We start from the raw sequence: 25,126 nt of genomic DNA, 5'->3' as shown, positions 1-25,126 counted from the left end.
ACTACAGTGGCCTTCGGGGAGAACGGAGGGACGTTAAAGAATTTCCTGAGAATACCTAACACTCAGAAAAGGAAACAAGGACTGAGCTACAAGATCATTCAAGGAAAAATCTTAGCGAGAGTACAAGGGCCTGAAAAGGTCAGGCAGGGAGCCACCGGGTCAGAGAACAGGGAGGTGGAAGAGGCACAGAAGGAAGCTGCCATGGGACGCTTCCCTCCTGCAAGAGATCCTGTGCTCGGCAGTGCGCCCTGCTACTTCTGGAACCGCACGTTCCACTCCATCTTCCTCAGAACCGTCAGCCTCACCCACCGCCTTGGGCTCCGGCTTCAAGGGCGGCCTCGCTGCCTCCCAGGCTTTGTCAGTCACTTCTTAGTGTCAGCAGCGGGGCCATGGAGGGTAAGCATTACACGGGATACAGAAAACCTGGGGCTTCCAGGCCAGGAGACCCCTGGGGGCTTTCCTGCCTAGGGCCAGGATGAAGCTGTAAAAGCTCTGAATCTCATCACAGAGATGGATTTTCCATGGTACCTTCAAGGAGAGTGTGCTCCTCCCTCCTTCCCAGGAACCACTCAATAACTGTCCAAATGCTGAAACCAGCACAGAAGAGAAGGCGGGGCGGTGGCACAGAGGCAAGGGGCCCAGGCCGCAGACACAGCCAGGCCCTCCATGGGCTGCTGTTCCTCCACCTAGGAACGGAGAGTTTGAACTAGGGCCTCGCTACTCCACGTGCCATCTATGCAGCAGCAGCGCTGGCATCCCCTGGAGGATTGGTGAGAAATGCAGAAGTTCAAGCCCCATCTCAGAGCGAGGAACCAGAATCTGCATTTTAACAGGACCCAGGTGATTTTTATGCACATTAAAGTTTAAGCAGCATGACATCTAGGAGGTTTTGTGGCAGGTGCTGTTGTTTCTGCCTGTCCAGCACGCATTCCCCAATCTTCTGGTAAAAGCACCTGCCCTGACTGGTGTGGCTCAGTGGGTTGGAGTGTCATCCTGAAACTGAAAGCTCACAGGTTTGATTCCTGGTCAGGGCACGTGCCTGGGTTGTAGGTTTGGTTCCTGGTTGGGGCGCATATGAGAGGCAACTGATAAATGTTTCTCTCTTGCATCGATGTTTCTCTCCCTCTCTCTCTCCCTCCCTTCCCCTCTCTCTAAAATCAATAAACATGTCCCCAGGTGAGAATAAAAGAAAAAAGCACCCGCATTTCCTTTTGGTAAATCCTCCCTTCTCAGACCCCAATCCAAGTGTTCATGTGAAACAGAAACCAGCAATAGGTGGAGCACTGGCCAATCTGAGTAGTAGGCCCCTCTGGCCCACAGTGAATGAGTGCTGGGTTCAAGGGAGCCAGAGTCATGCAATAGCAGGAGACGGAATATAAGTTGGGAGCTGCCCCTGGCCATCTTGGCACCACAGAGAGAAACATGAGGAAAAGCAGAGTTGGAAGATGGAGGAGAGCCTGCTACATTGTCCGAGTACCTGGATCGAGCTATCCCTGAATGGGGAGCCCACTGTGGGTAAGAGAGTTGGAATTCGTGCCACTCCGTTGGTCTGACCTGACTTGTGAACATGAGAAAGAGCTCCAGAGTTCAAGGGCGAGCACTCTGTGTCATTCTCTCTTCGGGAGCTGCCGCACCCTCCCTTTCCCCAGCAGTCTCCCTCTCCCTTCCCAGGAGCTTAGCACAACTGCTCACCTCGCCAAGATGTCAGGAGACAGGTTTACAGTAGGCAAGTCCTCACTGAGTACTGACTGCATACATGTCAAGATATTTTTAAAAATTTAAAGCCAGTGCCCTGGCCTGTCAAGGAGTTCACACAGCCCATATAACGGAAGCAGGTTTTTAAGAAGCAACATATGACAAAACTAGTATGATCCAGAAAGAGTTTCTAAATGCTGAGTGGATACCAGAGAGGGGAATAAATAGTCCCTCGATCTGGCAGACTCTCCCACCTCGGCCCCAGGGAGGCGCCTCTACCACCACTGGGAGGAGACGGAGGGGCAACCCTGCCCACACGACAATGCCCACCTCCCCGTGAGGAGCACAAGGCTGGCAGGCTCCAACCCAGCCCCCAGGCATGCTAGCTCCCTGCCTCCCACCTTCACACCCTCCCAAGGATGATGCCTGAGCTCCTGGCTGGCTCCTTGCCTGGCACGCTGCCCTACCCCGAGTGGGTGTTTCTAAGCAGCTGCTCTCTCCTGCCCACTTGCAGTACCCAGACTTGGGGAGACCTCTGCAGTATCAACCATAGACCAGGACAGAATTTAAAAGCCCCAACATCCAAACACGCACGTTCCCATTTGCCAGCCCAAGGCCAGCTTCTTCTATACTCAGCCACACTCAGGCCAGCGCATGCTCAGAGTATTTGGGTGTATCTGCTGCCCCTCTCTTAGCAGAGTGTTCTAAGAGGTATGCATTAAAGCTTACTGTCAATTAGGGGGAAAAAAGAAATCAAGGCTGGGGCCTGCCCTGTAGTTGTGCAATATGTAAATGGCTCCCTCTAGAGGTAGGAGAGTTCTGAAGATAAGTACTGACAAAGGCAGGTGTCAGGTGGGGAGTCGTCGTCGTCGGCAGCCGTCCGTCTCGAGAGACGATGGTGTAGCTTCTTAAGAGTCTATCTGCACCGCTGAGAATGGCTGTGCAGTCCGACTCGGGAGTGACACGGTATCTGTCTCCTCCCATGTTGAATCGACATCTTGCGATGACGCTGGAGTGTCCTCTCCAGTGAAGCTGAAGCTACAGAGCCTGGGCAGGGTGATATGGAGGGTCTGCTGTTGCCCATACAGCAGACCCCCCCTCTCTTCGCAGCTGAAGGGTCCAAGGGAAAGACGGAGTCAATACAGCTTGGCTTCAGGTGCGCCGCAGGAGTTGCCGGTGTTGACTACAACGTCAAACCGCCTTAGGGACTCCGGCTCCGGATTTTCTGTCGGGGTTTGCTCCCTTAGCCTTTCCCCTGAAGGGGTATGCCGCAAGGCAGCAGAGGTTTTTTGGAGTCAGAGTTTTCCTTCTCTGATGTGCCCTGACTCGAAGATCGAACCAGCGACACTTAGCTCGCAGGCCGACACTCAATCCACTGAGCCAAACCAGCCAGGGGTCAGGTGGGCAGTAAATCTACCATATTTGATATGTTCTTCCCGGATTTGTCTGCTCTCTCACAAATTACAGAGCTCGCCACTCTGTATCATGCAAGGTCACTGTAAAGGCTGAAGCTTTATGGGTTGTTTCATTTATTGTCCTCACTGCAGGGGTTTTCAAAACTCAGAAAAAGGAAAACAAAGGAAAGGGAGCCCCACGCTTTACATTTTCACTTGTGAGCTTTCCTGGGGGTGTTTGAGCTGCCGAGCCCACAGTAGGAAACCAGATACAGCAGTGAAGCGAGAGCAAAGCCTTTGCTGTAATAATTGCAATGAACTTGCTTTTCAGGCCTTTAAGGAAAGCCCACCCCACAGTAAATTGCTGGAAGGCCAATCCCTTCACTACCAATTTAATGCTAAGAGCCCATGACTTTCATCAAATCTGACAGCATTTTGGTAAACGACGGCTCTGTTGATTAGGCCGCTGTCCATCCACGTATTACAAGGCTGAGAAAGCCATAAATCTTAATCCAGGGATAGTAGCAGAAAGATCTAAGGCCAAGAAGTGGGGGGGCAGGGCGGGGGGGAGGACAGTACCAACCAGAGCCCATTTGTCATCACGAGACATTCCACAGTGCCGGCGGCAGCTCAGAAGTACAACAAAGCAACACCGTTCACCTCCCTCGTTTCCACAGAACTGGAGAGTCCTGAGAAGGGTTTCACAGGTGGAGCTGGTCAGCCTTTCGGCCAGTGGTTAGCTGATCTGTGACTTTGTAACCCAGAGGTCCTCAGGCCAGTGAGCCAGAGGCAGCTGCTTCCATCAAGGGTAGCTCTACCCAAAGTGCTTCCTAGTTGCTGGGCAGGACCCTAAGAAGGAAAATCTATTCTACCAGAAGAGTCAACGGTATGGGCTTGGTCAGTGGGAAGGGGATGTGTGACTAAAGAGAGTTTAGGGGAGATACAGGAATCACGGTGCCCTGCAACCGCTGTGCCTCTACCCGCCTGGCCAGTGCAAATGCACGCGTTGACTGGCCCCACCTGTCCCTCCTACTGGGTACAGGAGTAACCAAAGGAGAGGGACAAGGCTGTGGTCCCTCTCCTGACGGGGCAGCTTTTGAGACTTGGCCACCACTGGCCATTGGAGACTTTGCTACCTTAACAGCTCTGCCTGCCCCCGGCTGCCTCCAAGGACAGTGGGGCCTCTTCAAAAGGGCAGAGAGACTACCTTCATCTCTGTCCTACACACACCCAAAATCTGTCCCCAAGGACTTTATCATGGAGAAACTTGCTTCTTAACTCCACTACTTGGGGCCAAAGGAAACCAATCCAGTCTCTTCCTCACGACAGTAACAGTGCAGTTGGCACATCGAGTCCACGTCCTGCCTCCTCAACGGAAGCGAGGCGACCCCATCCCCGCTCAGCAAATGGCTTTAGGGCAGGCAGGCTTTGCATTGCCACACCTGATCCCCACCCAGTCACGGCCGATCCAGGCAGTAATGGGGGTCCTGTCCAGGCTGACCCAGAGTCCAGGCCATGACCCGGGTAACAAAGACGAGCTAAGAGAATCAGATGGTCTCTCCCTTGGAAAATGACAACAGACAAATACTGAGGGAATGAAAAACAGACACAGAGTAGGCCCTATGGGTCAGGAAAGCTGACACGATAGTGGAAGCTGGGGGTGGGGAACAGGGGTGCAAGGGCAGACACTGGGGAAGGCTGGTAGAGAAAAAACAAAAAGCTGGATTAGGCTCACACAAAGCCCTGTTTTAAATCTTCCCGCCTGGCTCTCCACAGCCACCAGCCCTACCAGCGGCCCCTCTACACCTAGCAGCTGCAGATCTTCCCAAAACAGGAACCCAAACATGTCAGTCTCCTACTGAAAACCCTCCAGGGAACTCCTCACATTTAAAATAAAATCCAAACTCCTTCCAGGGACCTCCCAGGCACAGTGTGAGCCAGTCCCCCAACCCATGACCCCCAACCCTCACAACCGCCCTCTCCACCTCTGTGCATAGCCCAGCGCAGCCTCCTTTCAGCCCAACCCTACTGCCTATTGTCCCCGCTGCACCATTCGCTGGGAGACTCTCCCTCCAGACCTTCCTGGAGTGGCTCCATCTCACCTTCAGGTGTCGGGCCAGCTGTGGCCCCTGGCAAAGCCTTTGCAGTCCACCCTCTCAGAGTAACTCTTCCCCTGAGACACTGCCCATCTCATTCTGCGCTTTCCTGTCCTTCACAGCATTTGTGTATTTTTGCTTTTGGTCCCGTGGCCTCTCCACCCACGCCCCATAAACATAAGCTCCCAGAGAGTGGGCCTGGCCTGCTTCACTCACTGCTGTGACCACAGACCTACAAGTGTCCAAAACTTAGTAGATGTTCCATAAGTGGTCACAGAATGAACGAAGGACTGAATGGGTGAAGAGTAAAGAGCCCTGATGTCTCCAGGCAGACGCCCTCAGCATCTGCTCCTGCACTGATTACAACAGTTGTATATTTACTGGTGCGTCCTCTGTGCCGGGCGCTGCTTGAAACCCTCGTCAAACATCGGCTCATTCAATCCTCATTACCTACCCCATGAGACAGATACCATTATCACTTGAAAAAATGGGCACCGAGAGGCTTAGCAACTCATCTAGGACCAAAGAACCAGTAAGTGGTGCAGCCGAGGCTCTAAACCCAGCATCTTGCCTGAGTCTGCTTTTAACCACTTCCCTGGACTTGTCTGTCACCTGCCGCCAAAAGCTCTGACCTGAAGCATGAGCAGACAGCCCCCGCTGATGGGCCACCTGTGCTACCCTGTGAACACATCCTTCCCAGCAGCCCTGGAAGGTTTCATTGATGATGAGCCCAAAGCTCTGAGAGGTCACATTGCCCACTCCAGGGCACACAGCTAGTAAGGAGTCTGTCTGATGCCAAAGCCCTTTCCCTTCTATTCCCAGGGGTCATATCACAGGCTCAAATGTCCCAAAGAGCCAGGTGGGCAATGGAAAGGTATAAGAGAAACAGTAGCAGAGCAGATAACAAACTTTGGGACCCTAAGGGACTGATGGAGACTGCAGCCGACAGGTGGCTTGTGCTCTAACCGGGGAGACTGCTCCTGGGCTCCCCCTAGTGGCTGCCTGATGGGAGGGCAGCCCAGCCTGGGGGCCAGATCATTCCATTTTTCTAGAGAAGCAGAAATTCTTAAGAATTACTATATAAAACCTTTTGAACTTAAATGTTAGCAAGTGACTAAGTCTTTTTAAACTGTGTGAGTTCGGGAAATGTTATCTGGGGGCAAGTTTGGCCTACAGACTTAAAGTTAACTCTGAGTCCACCAGGCTGGTCCTCCGTGTACTTGAAAACAGCTGTCACATCTTCCTCCCAGGTAGCAGTTCCCACATCCTCACAGTAGGATCTTCCAGGGCAGGAACAGAGTCTTATTTGATTCTTTGTTTTTAACCCCAGAGCCTCACCCAGTGCCTGGCCCATGGTAATAAATGTTTGCTCAGTTCATGGATCATTTCTTTCATGACATGGCTGCTAGTCCATTCATCACCACTGAAGGTTCCCCAGTTTGTCCAGATCTCCGAGGGGTGGTCCCAGAGGACTGTGTGAGGGTGGAGCAGACTTGATCTGGTCAGTAATGTTGTGTGTGTGGGGGGGGGGGGGATTACCCCACTAGCCACCCCACTCTCCTCCTAAGATGCCGTCTTATTCAGCAGAGGCCAGAAAGCCAGACACCGCATCTCCCCAGACTCCCTTTCAGCTGGCATCCCAGCTGCAGCCTAGGCGAGCCCATCAGATGGCCTCACACAAGGCAGGGAAAGCAGAAGGGAGCTGGAGGCTGTTTCTGAGCTCAGCACAGCAGCGGAGGCAATGGGTTTTTCAACAATGCCCCCCACCTTGGCTAGACAGAGTCTTTCTTCACAGTGTTGCTCTAGCAGAGTGTCACTCTGAGGCCAACGGTGTGGCAGTAGCTTCCTCATTCCTGATGCTGAGCCCTCACCTTCCCTATGTCCCAGGCAGCAGCTCTTCTGGCAGGCCCCGGCTAGGATGCGGTGCTGCTCCCGGAGGCCTGGCTCAGAGCCCACCCTCTTCTAGCCTGAGGGTTTGGTAAGCACCAGATTCCCTGCATTACATTCATTTCGGATTAAAATGGCCTGAGTGGTCTCAATTGTTAGGCACTGGCTGACCCCCGACTGATAGGGTGCAGAAGGACAATTACAGCGTTCATGGCATCAGGAAGCCAGGGAATTAGCCATGATTAGGCCCTGTGAAGTGTGGGACCACAGGGAGAGACTCGGAGAATGCTAATTAATCTTAGGCCAAGTCTTTTAAATTGCACATATTCTGGGGCAGCCATTAAGTCACAGTCTAAGATGCAAATATGGCTCTAGATAATAGAAGGCACTCAGAACCACGAGAAGGAGAGAAGGACGGTCTGAAGAGAGAAGTGGGGAATAGCCTCATTAATGAGAACTTAACATTCATTGCTGGGAACAGAGGAGGCCTCCGGGCTCTGACCTGCAGGCCTTGCTGGCTGGCACAGGAGCTAGCTAGCAGGAACACCCTGCCCCATTTAATCCGAGACCCACAAATGTCTCTGCAGAGAAGTGGAGGACCACTGGATTTGGTGTCACAGGTCCAGGGTTGAAACTTCAGCCTGCCCTTCTCCCTTGGTAGCAGTGTGACTCTGAACAAGTCCCCTTACCTCTCTGGGCCTCAATTTCGTCAGTGGCACAATGAAGATATTTATAGACCTACAGGGTTATTACGAAGTTGGTCCAATAATGTGTATGTAAGTATTTACTTGCAGACCCGTACACATGGTATAGTGCAAAATGTTATAAGCAGTACTTTCCAATCTTGGTGAGCACAGGATTAAGAAGTATACAGTATATACATTGCTTAAGCCTCATCTCAGACTAAATAAGTCAGAATCTCTGGGGGTGGGGCCTGAGCATCAGTATTTTTAAAACCTTCCAGGTGATTTAAACATGTAGTGGGGGAGGGGGGTGATATACAGGTCCCTGGTAAGGTGAGTAACTGCAAGGTAAGGTATACAGATGATATGGGCAAGAATACCGAGCTTGGGGCAAAGATCTGTGTTTGAGTCTTGATTCTGCCACTTCTTGGCAGTTGACCTTGGATAGCTCACTAAACTTTTCTGAGCATGTCTCTTCAGCTGCTTTAAAAGAGGAAGAACATTGGAAGTTACCCTACAGGTCTGCTGTGAGGGCAAAGGGAAGGAGTCACACGGGAGCTGAGCCCGTGCCTGGTACCCATACGGGCTCAAAAATGCAAGACGCTGGCGGCAGCAGTCTCAGCAACTCAGCTCCATGGGGCGGCTGCTGTCTTATTCACCGACTGCAACCCTGGCATCTAAGACTGTGCCTGGCACATAGTAGGTATATGAGTGAGTCATCGTGACAGGGCCATGGGTCTGACCTGTGACACTCCAGAAGAGAAGATCGCGCCGAGAGAGGCTGGAGGATCCCACAGGCTCCTCCACGCTCCATGGACCAGAGGCCCATGCAGAGAAGGCACCAGTGCCCAGCCAGACCCACCACTGCCCACAGAGATTCCGGATGCCCTGATTATGTTTCTGTTCCCACAATAACCCCACTCCTTATTCTAAAGTGTGAGATGGGGGCACGGTCTTGACCCTGCCCAGCGTTTCCAGACCTGGTGCCATCCACGGCGCTGGACTCTGCTGGGGGCTGTGCGTGAATTGCGTCTTAAAGCTTCTTCAGCTTCTCGAAACAGGGTTCCTCGTCTGCAATCTGCACCAGAGATGAGGGGAGGAGACTTGGTAAGGCACCGATGACAAGCTCACACTGATGGCATCTTCCTAACTTACATCTAAATACATGTCAGTGTGCCCACAATCCTGTGTGTGAAATTACTCACTGCAGCACCATTTGTAACAACAGTGCATTGGGGAACAAATTAAATGCCCAGCAAAAATGGAATGATACTAATATCTATAATAATGCACAGCCATATGGAGCAGGTCTATCTACAAAAGAAACAATCTCCAAGGTACAGGACAGTGTGCACAACAGGCCAGCATTTGTGTAAGAGGAGAAAGAGGGGAAAGATACGTGTTGAATGAGTGAATGTACTGCCAGTGGCCCAAGAACAGAGATTCCTGTTATTTGCTCCTCCCTGAGATCTGGACTCAGAAAGGCCTGCTTCTCCTAACTAGCAGCAGATCAAGGGTTCCTCCACCAGGAGAGCTAGGAGAGCCATCCGCTTTTCCTCTTTGCCCTGGGGGCTAGGAAGCTCATACTAAACTCCCAACTGAACAGCAGTAACTCTCCCAAGGAAGGTTTTGGGCCATTACTTTCTCCTCTTATCACCTTGTTGTTGGTTTGACTTTCAGTGCCTATTAATGGCTTGGGATTTTACCATACCTGTGGTAAGAACACAAATCAAGATTATTGTGTACTGGAAACTTTACATTTCTTATGCCACTTAATCATCCTGGCAAGCCTGCAAGGTGGGCATAATGATTCCCTTTTTACAGAAGAGGACATTGAGAGGCAGAAGCGTCCCATTTGCCAGCCATCTCAGAGCTAGAAAGGGTAGAACAGGGTTCAAACCCAGCTTTGCCTCATTCCAACTCCTCTTCTTATAACTCATAGCACACTGGCCTTTTAAGCAAAGCAGCTTGCTTTGAAGGGCACTCTGGCACTCCCAGAATAGGCACACTCATTAGTCCCATTTCAAAGATGAAGGAACAAAGGCAGAGAGGCAAATGGCTTCCCCAAAGTAACACGGCCAGTTGGGACCTGCCTCCGTGTGTTCTGCCACTTCATTCATTCAACCACCAGACCATTTTTGGTATCTATGTTGGGTCTGCCACCGGGTGGGGTGCTTTCTGTTCTACTTCACAGACTTTCTGTGCTTTTATTATAGGAAACATAAAAACCGTTTAAAGTATGCAGAGTATGGAGTAACTACATTCAAAAATGAACAGTGGAATCGAAACAGTGATTAGGTACTGAAAAGAAGCCATATCAACTGAAAATCAGGTATAATCAAAATTATCCTAGATATTTCCTCAAATTAAGGCACCTGAGACCTAGGAAATGTAAAAGCCAGACATATACTGCTCTGACCACCTTTGCCCTACGGGTAGTGGAGGCCAAGACTTATTTTAAAAGAAATAAAAAAGGATTTCTCTCTTTCACTCTTAGGCTCTCTCTTTCTGGTCAAATGGGTATAGTTAACTTGTATAGGTTAACTAGTTACTTGCTGGTAAGTTTATGTGCATAGGATATGGCTCCATGGTTCCTAATTAGTTAACAGAACTGCTGCTTAGCCAGGAAGGACCTGCGCTCACCGTGTGTCCCCTCGGCGTGTGAGGCACTTCGGGAAAAGTCGGAGTGGACGGCTTTCCGTGGTGACATCTTCACTTCCGAATTGGCCCCATTGACGTAGACAGAGAAGCCCTGCTCCAAGTGCTCTAGTCTCAATTGCATGGGGTCCTTGGTTTTCAAATGCTTTAATATTCTGGAAGAAAAGCGATCGCTTGATCTTTGTTCTGTGAGCCTGGGCCACCCCCCACTCCCACATGGGGACGGAACTGCAGCTCTGCTCATCAGAGTCTGGGTGGCGGACCCCCGCTGTCTGCCTACAGCCTCTAAGAAGCCCGTTACACACAGAGGGAAGCAGCAAGCGGAAGACTGTTTCAGGCCCTGCAGTGGTGTTTCTGACTTTATTCTGAGGCTCAATCACACGTCAGCAAACAACGAAGGCACAAAGCATTGCCCACAGTGGCCAAGACCAGAAGCAGGCATGTGTGCACAGCTACCACACAGCCTGGCTCTCCAGGGACAGTCCCAATGCCATGCGTTTCAACTGGGTGTGGACAACGGCACTCGGTTCAGTGAAGAAGCAAACGTGGTTTAGGGGCTAAGCCTTTGTCTGAGAGATTTTACTTAACACACCAACAAATCAGAAGCCCTTCAGTAGATGAGGCAGACGGATTTTCCGCTTCAGTAAACAAAGGTGCTCTCAAACACTCCCCCTGTAAGCTCAAAGGTCATCATTTTATATTCAGAGGCAGTTGAAAATATATCAGTGCAGGTTTTTGTTCAAGATTAATGACGTGATTATCACGCCCTTAGGCTAAAAGGGTCTTGGCCCGAGCACGGCCGGGTGCCCAGTTCAGCTTTCTCTGCTGCCCGCCTCCCCCGCGGAGGTCCTTCTCCTTGTGCACTGTCACAGGGTGTGCAGCGTCCTCTCCAGCCCCCAGAGAGACTCCCATCTGACACCAAACCCTCAGTACCATGACAAGCACCTGTGTGCACCCCACACAGAGGGTCCGTTTCCGCACAGGATGAAATACAGGCGGCTCACATGGCCGCAGGTGTGCATCTCCTTCCTCGGTGATTAAGTTTCTACCAAAATGGCAAAATGTACATTTTAGAAAAAAGTAATAGTAATCACATACACGCCGAACTCTATTCTAAGTGCTTTACATCGACACTCAAGTAGCATTATTCTTGGTAGTTACATTCTATAAAGTTGCTGCAGACACTGAATTAGTGACCAGTGAACCACAGCTCCTAGGGGAAAACACAGGATTTGGTTCCTGTGAGCCTCTGGTCACAACGTTTTCACCAACTAATCAAAACATAACTTTGCTTTATGTGTGTTTCTGTAGAAAGGCACCTTATTTAATAGAGAGTTGATTCATTAACATTGAACTCATGGTCAGCAGCACCCTAACTCACGCCTGAATGAAGCTTATCTAAAACGTGCATTTTCCCCTGTAAGAAACATACAGCCTTCTCATACTTCACAGCACTAGAGAGCACTTCAGTGCTATGCCTGAGGCCTGTTCAAACAGCAGGATCACCAACAAAAAGCACAAGAATGTGGAAAACATGGCCCTAAGTATACCACAAAAAGGATCCTGGTTACATTGTGAGAGCTGACACAGGAAGGCAGCATACCTTCTTCTCCACCTCAGCTGAGAAGGTGCTTGTGTCACTCTGCCACTCTGCAAATGTCTTTGAATGCCAAAGCACTGCCAGTATTGATTTTGGAGTTATAGAGAAATTTTAGTGAGCAGATGAATTCACAAATATAAAATACTGTGAGTAATGAGAATTGACATTAATCATCACAACCATCGGTGGGATAACTGCATTTATTATCCCCATTTAATAGATAAGGAAACTGAGGCACAGAGAGGTTAACTAACTGGCCCAAGGGAACACAGATGATATGGTCGCAGGGCTATGACACGAGCGTAAGAAATCTGACTCCAGAGTCTTCATCACAATGAAGACAACTTTCTAAAGCTACTGAGATGATGTTGAAACTGGCAAACTTAGACACTGTTGGTAACTCACAGAACCTTCTCAGAAGTAATATAAAAATATAGAAGATGCCATATGCTTGGTCTTTGTCCAGTAAGCACATTCCAGCAAATTGTTCCCGATCAGCCCTGACTGGTGTGGCTCTGTGGATTGAGCACCGGCCTGCAAACCAAAAGGTTGCTAGTTCAATTCCCAATCAGGGCACATGCCTGGGTTGTGGGCCAGGTCCCCAGTTGGGGGAGCACTAGAAGCAACCACATGTTGATATTTCTCTCCCTCTCTTTCTCCCTCCCTTCTCCTCTCTCTAAAAATAATTAAATAAAATCTTTGGGGGAAAAAAATTATTCCTGATCAGTCATAACAAAACCCTAAAAGCAACCCAAATAACCAACAGCAGGAGAGTGGAACCTGGGCTCTCATGCAGCCATTATAATTATAAAGAATCTGTCAAAACATGGGGTGTTGCTTGGGACCTGTTCAGTGGTGGGGTAGAGGGTGAAAATGGCAGAAAAACAGTACATATGTGATAACTGAAAAGTTGGGGGAAAAAGTGTGTTTGTGGACCCAGAATAGAAGGTGATAAACGTAAAAATCCAGTCAGTTGTTAAGGTAGGGTGGTGGCATTATGGGTGATTTCTTTGTTTTTAAATGTTTCTTGAGCTGTTGCTACATCCATCTTTTCAGCCATAGTGGCAGGAACATTTATTATGGGCTGCTTATCTCCTGCCAGCTTCAGAAACCTAGGAGATGCCTGATTGTGGGGCAACAGCATAAAACAGGAGGAAAACACAGTAACTAAGAGACTATTTCCAACACGGCAATAGCCGCACTCGCTGGAGCAAACAGTCACAGTGCTCCCTCTGAGCCACCACCGGTCTCCGGAGAAAGGACCCAGGAGCCCGAGCCCTGTGCAGCCCCAACGTGGGAGGAGGGGGTTGGAACCTGACCGCTCGGCAGAGAGTGCCTGCCTCAACTTTCCTCTGGAGACCGCCCTGTCTCCTGATGCTACCTTAATGGTTATGGTGGCATCCCATTCCCCAGAATCTGGGGCTGGCATCCCACGTGGGCCTTTTTAAGCAGGATAATTTATGAAAATGTGGATTTATGAAGCTGATAAATGAGGAGATAATTATTCAAACTGTGAAAGGAATCGCTAAAGGAACTCTTCTGCTGCAGCTGAGTACATCAGTAATATTCACGTGGCATCAAAGAAAAGTGGTTTTTCAAAAAAATTGATAGCCTGCTCTGCATAAAAATCTGCCCTAGGTGAAGGGGATTCAGAACAATTGGATTGAGTCCCTGCCCTATGATAGAAGATGGAGCCGCTGCCCCTGCTGCCCAGGCACACTCCACTGTAGGTTTTGTTTGCTCCGTAGCATGTGCCTCTCTCCACAGCACAGCACCGCGTGAGGCCCTCGTTCTACCTTCCCCCCTCAGCACCTGAGCCCCTGGGCACGGACGTCCATGCTGAGTGTGAGGATCCCTGAGGAACGCTCTCTGGAACACATGTCCCCTAGTAACTACAGGTCTAGCAAGGAGAGAAGGCACAGGGGAACATCCTAAAACAGCTACCGTGTTTCTAATGGACAGAGCAGTCATTTCTACTTTATCCCATATTGGACATCAGGCCATTTGTACAGAGAGCATTTCTGTGCAGAAGAGGAAGTGGAGACACCAGGAATTAGAGCATAGAGTGTCATGAGGAAGTGACAGAGAACATGGCACGTGTGATGGCTGGGTGGTCGAAGCACAAACAGGGACCAGGTGATGAGAGGACTTAGTTAAGCTCTAAGAGCTGGTTGTGCGTCGCTCATGAACCTGTTACTGGGCGCAAGACTGAACTATCCCGGTCTCTATCGCTGAGCTTGCCGTGTGACTGTGGACTTGCCCCATGGCTCCTCCGGACCTCAGTTACCCAAAGGGTTCACTGAGGGGTTCTCCAAGGGTCAGGCATCCAAGGACTATCTGGGTGTCAGCTCAGGGAGAAGGCATGTTTGACATTAACATGATGAAGATGATGATGAAGATAATAATGAAGAATCAAGCTTGGGTGGTGGGCTTACTATGGACCTTCAAGTACCTTGTCTCGCTTATTCTTCCCGGCCCTGGGATTTGAGTCCTACCATTGGCCTGTTTTATAGATGACCGTGCCCACGGTCAGAGAGCCATGGAAGCAGCTGGGATTTAAGTTCCGGTCTGCAAGGCTCCAGAGCCTGTCTCCCAGCTGCCCATTCTGGTGTCCCCTGTCCCCTTCCCAGGTGTCACACCGCAGGGGCTCTGAGCAAGGAGGGTTCGGAGAGGAAGCGGCTCCCGGCCACAGGTGTCTAGAGATGGTGGCCCTGGAGTCCAGCCTTGAAGCATGGAGAAGCAGCACAACAGTACAAACACTCTGCAGTTCCTTCTAGAACCTGGGTGGCCCAGGGGGCTCTAGTATTGATTCTCTAGGGTGTCACCACCCCAGGCCATGTGGGTGGAGGTGGCTTAATGTGGAGGACAAAGTTCCACTCTAGGGGGCTCTGCCATTTCCCCGGCTTGCGTGGCCTAGGGCAAGTCCCTGGTTTCCTCTTCTGTAAATTGAGGTAAAGAATGCCTACACCTCTCTGGGTTGTCAGGAGGATGGAATGGGAGACCAGGTTGAAGCTCCAGCTCAGAGACCAGCCTGTGCAAGGCCTCCACTGGATGCTGGGTCTTTCCTTCCTTCTTTTCTGCCTGAATTTCCTCTTGAGGCAGTAGGTTCACCTCTCATATAGGCATGTTTTCCTGTAAGTTTCCCTCAAAGACCTTTCCCAAAAAGTAATTTATACAACTGCTGGATTCCTGAATCTGGCCCACCCTCCACAGTTGAGAGATGTATGTTACAGCCCCTCTTGGCCATTAGCATTTCAGTCCCTCCTCATATCTCAGCATTTTGATCACTGTGCTTGCTCTCTTGTGAGTCCCAGTGGGCATGATTACATCTTTCAGGAAGCTCAGTGACCAGGACCACTAAGCATCCTCCAGGAGAGTTTGTGCAGAGCATACTGGGAAGCCACATCTCCCAGCCTCCCCTGGGGCACAGGGTCACTTTCTGCTCCTTCTGGCATATTTACACATGGCCTGGCACTCACCCACCAATGCCTGGGAAGCTCCTCCAGGGCCAGGGCTGAGTGGTAGATACCTGTTCTTTCTGCCTGCCCAGTACTTGCCCCCCAACTTCCAATCACAGTCCTATAGATTCCCTACTTCCTCCTTAGGGAATAGTTCCCTCCTTAAACCACTCCTCACTCTGCATGGTTTGGGTGAGACTCACTCCACCCCCAGCTTAATGGGTGGCCAAGGAGTGGCCAGTCAGACCATGCCAGCTCACCAGACAAAGGGGGTGATTAGCTCAGGAATGAAAGTGGGGCCCCAGCCTGACTAATGGGAGCCATTATCAGCACTTTTGCTGAAACTAATAGGAAAGAGGTACTTTTTTCCCCTCAAGGTAGGATGTAAATGTGGGATTTCCAGGAGCTGCCTTGGCCTCCATGAGGAAGTACCTGCCTGAGATGACTCCAACATGAGTAAATAGAGCTAATGGGTGGAGAATAACTGATTTCGGTCACATAATTTGAGTACCTGGATCCAATTATGCCTGAAGCCAGAATATTATCCAGGGTTTGTTGTTTTTTTTTTTAATTTCATGAGCCAGTAAGTTTCCTTGCTGTTTAAGGCCCACTTACCCTGGGTTTCTGCACCTTCCAGTAAAGGAGCACTAATACAGTCTGTGTCTTCCTCATCACAATGTTCTTCAGGCCAAGCACTGAGAAGGTATTCAGTGAACTACTGAGTGAATAGAAGAATAATGTCACCTAGCACTTATGCGCAGCTGTGTTCTGGGCAGGCCTCTCCTGAGAACTCACCCCAATGACTGCACACACCCCACTCATGCCACAGGGCAACCCAAATAGCAGCCTGGGCTTTCATCTCCCTCGAGGCACAGTGTCAAGCTCGGAGGCTGCTTTCCTGCCCAGTCAGATAACTAGATTTCCAAGAAAACTGCAGTTTCTTCCTGCAAACTTCCTCCATGGTGAACTGGCTACCCTGCAGGTTTCTCTCCTCTTGATTAGTTACGACAATGTCAAACAAAACTCAGTTAAGAAAGCACAGCCCGGCTCCACCACTTGCTGGTTGCATGACCTCGCTGGGCATATTGCACCCTCTCTGGGACTCCACTCCCTTGTCTGTAAAATGGGTGCAACAACAGTATCTGCCTCGTCGGGCAGGCAGAGTGCAGATGAAATGAAATGATAATGGGAGGGAGGTGCCTGGCACTCCAGAAATGGTGCACTCCCTCCTACACATGTCTCCACTTGGAGGTGCTTCTTTTTAGCTCTACCTTCTCATTTCCTGTCATCGAGCCAGCTCTCTCTTGGTGACAACATGACCCCCAAATTTTATGGCAACTGTTTTGATATGTTTTTAATTGCCTTTGTGCCACAACCCTGTCACTGGATATTCTCCTACACACTGTATCGGCTGGCATCTCTTTGATCATGCTCTTATTGATCCTCTGATTAATATGAAGCAAATTGCTCATATGACACTCTCCTCCCAGAGAAGTCACATTTATTTGATTAAACGATCATTCAGGTGTTTGAGGCACCATCTAGCCTGACAGAAACTGAGTAAAAATCAATGTGTTCCATGGTATTAATGATAATTTTTAAAAACCCACATTGGCCTAATCAGCACAAGCCTTCCACTGTTGTAGTTGGAGGTCGCCCCTGGGTTGGAGGAAGACGGGCACAGAGCAGCTAGCTGGGCACAGAACACAGTGCCTTCCAGCAAAGAGGCATTTCTGGCTGGTCCTGGAGTCATCTATTCAGAAGTTCTCCACTGGGGGTGGTATGGCCTCACCAGGAAGCATCTGGAAATGTGGGCGGGTGCTGTTGTCATAGATACTGGGGGTCTTAGTGGAATTTAGCAAAGGGGCCAGTGAACAGGAACACTAAACTCCTACAACACATGGGGCTATCTTGCACATAAAAACTTGCCCCATGCAACATGACACCAGCGCCCCAGGTGACAACAACTGGGAGTCCAGCTAGTCAAGAAGGGCTGAATCCATGCTCAGGATGACAACCCCTAGACTATCTGGCCTGCAAGACCCCAAGCTCATTCCCATGACACAAAGGCTCAAATCAGCACCCAATCCTTCCCTCTCTGGCAGGTCTGTTTCAGGGGTCTGCAGCACACTTGCATTTGTTTTCCATTTTGAGCTTTCATTTGAATTCATTATTAACATTTTAAAGCACAGGAAGTTTCACAACACAAACCCAGATTTCCAGCTTCTCTGGCATCAGCGGAGGACATGAACCCCTGGGCCTGTGTTTCCACAAACAACTGGCCTGAGCCAAGCGACTCGAATGTGAAAATTTCAGAGGCCCACTCTCCCCACTGAGCGGCTTCCCCCATGGTCCGGCCCCTCCTAGCACTGGAGTTTGCAAAGCTGGCTCACTGCGAGGTCCCAGGCCTGAAGACAAACCGCAGTGAATGGAAAATGAACTTCTGTGCCTGGCAGGTTTTCACAGCACAGAGGACAGGATGCCTCTCTCAAACCAGACGCCCCTGTGTTGACTGGTCACTAAGCACTGCAGCCATCTACTGCCAGCTTTTTCAAAAACCTACACTCCGGAGTCAAAATCCTTACTAAGTTAACTTTAAATGACATATGGACCAACTTCAAACAGAAATGTAAAATGACTCCGCCTTTACATAGCAAGGCATGATTACAGCTCAGATTTCAAAGGACCAGCACAGCCTGCAAGATCACAGACTGGGCTATTCGGTGATTAAGGCACAGGCCCTGCCAAATTCTAGCTTTTCGTGACAAACCCACCTTCTACAAGAACAGAAATGGAGTCAAGAGGCAGTCAGTACTCACACGTGGAACAGTTAGCTACAGCTCAATCAAAAGACACCATTAAATCAGTGAATGGAGAAATCAGAGCTGGCATTGCAGATAATATTCCCAGCCTCTGAGTGGAGGTGACTGCAACCCATTCCTATGTGAACCAGAGCCTGCACGCTGTTAATAAATCTAAATAGGGTTTTTATTTGACTAATATTAAGGGCTGCCGGCCAGCGGCTTCGTCTTACCGGTTCCTCTGCTGAAGCAGAATTAAATACTCATCATGTTTCTCATCAAAGTCTGTCACCATGTCCTTAGTGTAACCCTGAAATGAAGAAACAGAGCAGTGTGATATCGGAAAGCAGGGGAGCATTTACTGAAGTCCAAACTAAGTACGTGCAGCACCAGGGGCAGAGAGGCAGAAGCCGACCTTGACGTAGGCTTGGCTCCCCAGGCGCATCACTCTGGAGCCCCAGAGCCCCAGAGACTGTCTGACTCCCCAGTGGGTCTTGAACACACACAACTAACGATCTACAAAAAGAAGGTCAAGTCCCCAGTGCCATTGTTCATTCCTCCCACACCCTACACAATCAAGGGCTTGAACAAGATTTGGGCTTTACTCTTCTCTCCCCTCATGATTAACTTTTCTCAATTGTTATAACCAGATGCAACCCAAATCAGTTGTTTAAAAGGGGATCTCATTTTTCTCATACCACTGCAAGAGAAATGCGTGCTTCCTATAAACAACTCAGTCATTACAAAAATATATGACTCAGAGAGTGAAGGCCTCTTTAGAGGCAACATTTGGGGTTTTGCACCTGCCCTTTTGGCAACAGAGCTCTGATTTCCTTCAGGGAACCATTCATCCCTTTCTTTCAGTTCACTGGTTTCCTTAGAGGCCCTTGAAAGTGCCTTTGTTCTCCTCTTGGGTCACATGGCCTTGGCCTTGGCCTGGCCAATCAACATAGTGCTTCCTCCAGCCACAATGATTCACTGATCTAAGGTTGAGCTATGACCCAAGCTGGGTCCTTGAAAGTCAGCCCCAGGCTTTGCTGATATTCTTGGGGGAAAGCTGCTCTCTTTCCACTGCAGCGCTAAGCTGATGAGATGCAGGTCTGGAACTACCTGAGAACGAAGTCAATAAAAAAGCGAGCAGACCTGAGAAATGGAGAGAGATTCCTACTGACATCATTTGAGCCCATGGATCCACCCATGCCTAAAGAAGTATCTAGATAATTTAGTTATAGCTTTACAAGTTGCAACTGAGTTACTGTCATCTGCAGCCCAAAGAATGGTGTCAAAAATCATAATCTGACCATATAATTTTTACAGGTATAATTAATGAAACTACACATATTTAAAGTGACAGATGGCCCTGGCTGGTGATGCTCAGTGGATTGAGTACCAGCCTGTGAACCAAAAGGTCACTGGTTTGATTCCTGGTCAGGGCTCATGCCTAAATTGCAGGCCAGGTCCCTCGTTGGGGGTGTGCAAGAGGCAAATAGTCAATGTATCTTTTACACATTGAAGTTTCCCTCCCTCTCTCCCTCCCTTCCCATCTCTCTAAAATTAAATAAATAAAATATTTTTAAAAAATAGAGTGACATATGTATATACTAGTAAAATCTCCATTATAATTTGACATATATTCCTCTAGATAATTTTTTTGTTTAAAATATATATACATATTCATAAATACACACACAAACACAAATCCTTTTAAACAAAAATAGGATCACACTATAAACAATGCTTTGCAATTTTCTATGTTCCTTAAATAACTTTTGCCAAAGAATGGATTAAAGAGACAATATCAACTTGGTTCTAGTCACAAATTATAGGGATTAAGTTTTAAATGGCAAGTAAGACATTTGTAATAAAAACGCAATTTGTGTGACGATCCAAACAACATGGGTAGAAAAGGGGGAAAAAAGAATCTCCGCTGTTCTCTTCTTGTCAAAATCTGGCTTTAAACCCCATTACTCTACCAGAACCCTACCCAAGGGTGACCCAGACCTCCTTAACCTAGTATAGTAGCTCTTCCCTTCCTCTTCTTGTTCTGCTGCTGGCACCCTGGGGAATGGCTGACCTCCCACCCCTGCCCAAGTCCTCCTCCTCTAGCGTCTGCTGTTCTTAATGAGCCTCCTTTCCTGCCAAGCCTTCTGCCTGGGCCTGGGATGTGGATGGTCATTGTCTCTGTCTATCTCCCCTTTGTGGGTCTCTCTCCCTCTGTCTTTACTTCTCTTTCTGATTACCAGAAAATGGGGCCCCTGGCTGGAGAACCCAGAGAGGCACTCCTAATCCAAGGCTGAGGCCTGAGGAGAGCTGGATGCAGGACATTGACTGGGTCTGGGGAGGAGGCTCAGTTCCTTCCAGGATAACAACATGGGTATCACGCGGGCAGTTTATGCAACTTTCCCATATACATGATTCTCCTTTGATCTTCACAGCATTCCTTGAAGTGGTTGTTACTACCTCATTTAGGATACAAGGAAACCCATCCGATGCATCTTAAAGGAACTTGGATCCTCCTCCAAGGCAATTTACATAACCATTATGAAATACTGAAATGACCACTGATAAATTACAGTATACAAGGAAACATTCTAGGACATTTTTAGATGAAATACAAGACTTCAAAGAGATCTCAGCTGTGGTAGGCTGCCCTGGGCCCTCACTTCATACTCTCCAGGAATGCATTTATTTATACACCTTTGCCAGGAGGAAGACATCACCAGAAAGACTTGAGGAGTACAAGCATATATCCAGCCAAACTTTTTACCAGCCTGTGCTTCTCAAATGCTACTGTGCACACCTGGAAAGTATGCTGAAATGCGGGCTCTGCTTCAGTAGGACTGGGGGTGTGGGGTGTGGCATTTCTAACAAGCTCCCAGGAAATGCCTGTGGGCCACACTTTGAGTAACTGGGCCCTAGATTCGTCCTTCTTATTCCCCACTATTCACAATACACCCACTTCTAATAGGATGTCTTTGAACTTGAGCTGGGAAGAACACATTCTTTGGAGCCCAGCCTGGCTCCAATTTGCAACACTGCCATTAATTTCCTCACCTGTGAAATGGAGACAGGAACTGCCTGGGTAGATTTTTCTTTCCCTCCTAGGGTGAATGTGGACTGCACACAGTAGCAGTGGAAAGGACTGAGCACCATACCTGGCACTTAGAAAGATCTCAGTGAATGATAGTTACACTCACATTTACAGAGTTCCATTATTTGAATTTCTCTATCCTAGCCCCTCACCACCCCATCCCAGCTCATTCCTACCTCATGCCTTCATGATTCTATTCCTTTTTCCAGAAATCCACTCCAATTCCCTCCAGCCTCCATCCACCCAAATCCTCTCTCAGGCTCAGCTCAGTTCCCTAAGTCTCCATAAAGCCTTCCCCTGACATTCTCAACCCCGTCCGCCTAAGCTCATTCTGAAACCCTGCAATTAGTATTAAATTATATACAATACAGTGTGGGAAAGTGTATGTGCTAAATTGTTACCATTTAACTATATATACTGCTAACTAAGTATCTGCAGATTTGAAGATTTAGGAGTCATCCCCTATCTCTCTGCTTCTTACCTTCTCTGAGCCTCAGTTTTCTCATCTGTAAAAGGGGAGCATTAATAAGGGTTACGACACAGGGCTGCTCTAAAGATTAACTAGGAGAAAAGTAGAAGTAATTTAGGGTCCATTCTTCTTGTTCTCCCTTTATAATCCCAGCCGGATTATAATCTCTGGAGGGCAGAACGGTGGGGAAGCAAGGGGACATGGGGAGTGTGGCTCTGGCTCACCACGCCAGCTCAGTAATGACAATCGGTGAGGCCAGCTTAGTACCAACTTGGCCAACCCTCACCCCAGCTCTGATGGGGACATCAGACACTGCCTCTCCCACATGACCTACTTCTCTTCTCTGAGACTTGACTACTTTGGCTATAAAATGGAGGCATGAACACCTAAGACACGCCCCCAAGTGAAAACCTTGTCAAGTGCCAAATTTATCACCGTCTGGAAGCAAACATTCATCAAGTGCTTATTATGGGGCTGTTACATATGCAGTGAGGGGTTAACAGAAGCTCTGACCCAGTGCACACTCTGATACCAACTTGCCAGTAGGTCGTACTCAACCACCAGTCAGGAGCTGCGCCTACCACCCTGGTTCAGGTCCCCTCGCCCTACAGTCTGCTCTCCCTGCTACAGCCACGGGGTCTTTATGAAAGGTAATTATGCTCTTCCACACGGGCCCCCGCAGTCCTCAGGCCCTGTACGCTGGGCCAGCATTTGCAGCTCTGAGCCCCTCCCACCACTCCGCTCCAGCACCTTCAACACCCAGCACACTCCCACCTCGGGGCCCTGAGGCACCACCCCTCTGCTGTGGGTGCTCTTCTTCCAGGTAAACACCCAGATTACTCCCCTCCTTCAAGTTCACCCCAGATCTTACCATCTCAGGGAAGTCCTCCCTGGCTGCCCCATTTAAAATTGCAAGCTGTTAGGGGGAAGCAATGGGGGGGAAAGTGGGACAACTGTAATAGAAAAACAATACATAAAAATAAATAAATAAAAATAACAAATAAATAAAACTGCAAGCTGTACGTAGACATACCCACACCCAGTCCCCCACTAACTTAGCACCGACTTTATCTTTCGCCCATTATGTCTTCACTACTGGGCTGTCTCCTGGCCTGGAAGGAAGAGTCCGTGAAGGCAGGCAGTATCTGTGTCTAATCACCTGTGCACTCCACGCCCCTAGGCCAGGCCCTGGCACACGGTGGGCACTCACTAAATACTGATTGAATGAAATAAATAAGGAGACATTTGAACTAAGATTTTAAAGTTAAAATGATTTCTGGGTAACAAGAAAAGGGAAAGGCATTCCAGGCCGAAGGATCAATACAGGCAAAGGCTTGGAGGCCTAAGCCAGCTTGAAACATTTATGGCCAGAAGTTGGGTTTCACTAGAGTGACAGGTGCCACGGAGGTGCTACTTAAGGACAGCAAAGGGTCTAAGGAGTTTGGATATAACAAAAGCAAAGCCTCACCACCATCACTGTTATTCTTATCACCTTTATCCCTAATGCTGGCCCCAGAGACAGTGTAGAATTTTATCAATAGCCATATCATTAATTCTCTCTGAGGGGGAAAAATAGAACTGGAAAGAAATACCAAGAATCAGTTATGCTTCAAGGAGCCCGACAGAATCTACATTTCAGGAATCATGTTTCCTCTGAGACCAGAATATTGGAATTCTACTGAACAGGGCTGATTTAGTGAACGCCAGAGCCTAAATTGCATAAACGAGCGGCTGAGAGGCAGTATTGGTTTCCAGGGCTTATGAATGTCTCAGTGTCCAGACTTAACCTTGCAGGGGTCAGGTCCAAGCAGAGTAGAATAATACAGTATTCCCTCACTTATCACAGGTATTACGTTCTAGACTCCCCCGGAATAGGTGAAAATACACGAAGTAGGAACCTTACATTTATTTTAGTATTTATACATATTTTAAGGCTTTATAAACCCTTCCCACACACTTATAAACTGTTCCCAGTCCCTTATTAACCTTTCCCACTCCCTTATTAACCTTTTCCACACTTTTATAAACACTATTTATGTTCTTAAACATATTGTACACTCTTAAACCTACGTAACTTTAATAATATATGCATACAGTACCACAAAATCCCGCACTATAGCGAAAAATCCATGATAATTAAATATAATATTTTTAAAAATCCCATGATACAGTGAGGCTGCGATAAGTGAACCACGATATAGAGAGGTACCACTGTAATTTCAAACGGTTTAATAGCAAAGCTGTGAAAACACTGTGTCGGGGGCACTGCAGAGTTCACAGAGCACTTCGCATACACGAGGTACTCTGCCGCCTACCCCTCTGCCCTGAAGTGTCACATCTTAGCTGAGAGACAATGTAAGAGCAATAAATGAATGCTCCAGATTACTGGGGCCCGCTCTTCGGGCTGCCTTAACTTCCATTTATTATACTCTCTTATTGTGAGTGTCAGAAGAAAAAAAAAAGCTATGCCTTAGGATCGTTGGCCCCATTTAGAGAGGAGGAAACTGAAACTGAGGCTTTGAAAGCTGAAGCAAATTGCATGCAGGCCACAAACGTCTGTCTAAGGGGATAGTGGATATTTGTTGTTTTTGTCAGCTCAGCATCTATTCATTTTCTTATGGTTCCATCACCTCAATTTTCCTTTGGGAAACTACCTCTCCTCCACTCTCAATCCCTGTGGTGGGGGTGGAAATAATGCTACCTGCACGTGACCAAATCCTGGCCCATCAGGGTATTCTGTCTCCCCGGCCATATGATTGGTCCAGAGCTGGGTATGCGCCCCAAGCCAGGGCAACAGACTCAAGTCAGGGATTGGCTGAATCTGCGAGACAAGTCCCTATTCCTCTTCCTTCGGAATTATCAGCTGACAGGAGCTGAGAGCTACTAGCACCCTCGCTGCTAAAGCTGAGAGCTACCACAAAGGAAGTCATTCTTATCAACTGATTGGGTTCACCATTATGAACATCCTTATATGTCCCATGGAAAGATCTGTCCAAGAGTGACATCAACATAGAGGCAGCAGAATTGAGGACAGAGGGAGACAGACCAGAAAGAAACTACATCCTCTCAACTACACCCATGTTTAACCACGTAAAGCCAGCACTACCTTGGCCTTTTTAATCCCAAAAGCTAAAACATTCGTCTTTTTTTGTAACTCAAACCAGTTTAAATTGCACGTGTGTGTGTGAGAGAGAGAGAGAGAGAAAGAGAGAGAGAGAGAGAAAGAGAGGGAGAGAGAGAGTATTAGTGAGTAGTAGAGCTAATACTCTAGGGCTCAGAGAAGCATTTGACAGA

At 48.6% G+C, this 25,126-nt stretch overlaps 1 protein-coding gene across 2 annotated transcripts in view; it reads right to left on the bottom strand.

The window, feature by feature from the left end:
- Window positions 1-25,126, bottom strand: part of KATNIP (katanin interacting protein) — a 190,297-nt gene that overhangs the window by 121,023 nt on the left and 44,148 nt on the right. For both annotated transcript variants that reach the window (XM_090277423.1, XM_090277422.1), the window contains 3 exons: window positions 18,506-18,582; window positions 10,399-10,568; window positions 8,736-8,833 (listed from right to left, as the gene is read on the bottom strand). In XM_090277423.1, the coding sequence (XP_090133549.1) occupies window positions 8,736-8,833; window positions 10,399-10,568; window positions 18,506-18,582 (345 nt within the window). The remainder of the gene's footprint in view (window positions 1-8,735; window positions 8,834-10,398; window positions 10,569-18,505; window positions 18,583-25,126) is intronic.

This window comes from Furipterus horrens, unplaced genomic scaffold (assembly GCF_987537825.1).
Source record: "Furipterus horrens unplaced genomic scaffold, mFurHor1.1.pri manual_scaffold_5, whole genome shotgun sequence".
In the NCBI taxonomy this organism is placed as follows: Eukaryota; Metazoa; Chordata; class Mammalia; order Chiroptera; family Furipteridae; genus Furipterus; species Furipterus horrens.
The sequence above is the reverse complement of the archived record's forward strand: the minus strand, read 5'-3'. Positions and strand labels throughout refer to the sequence as shown.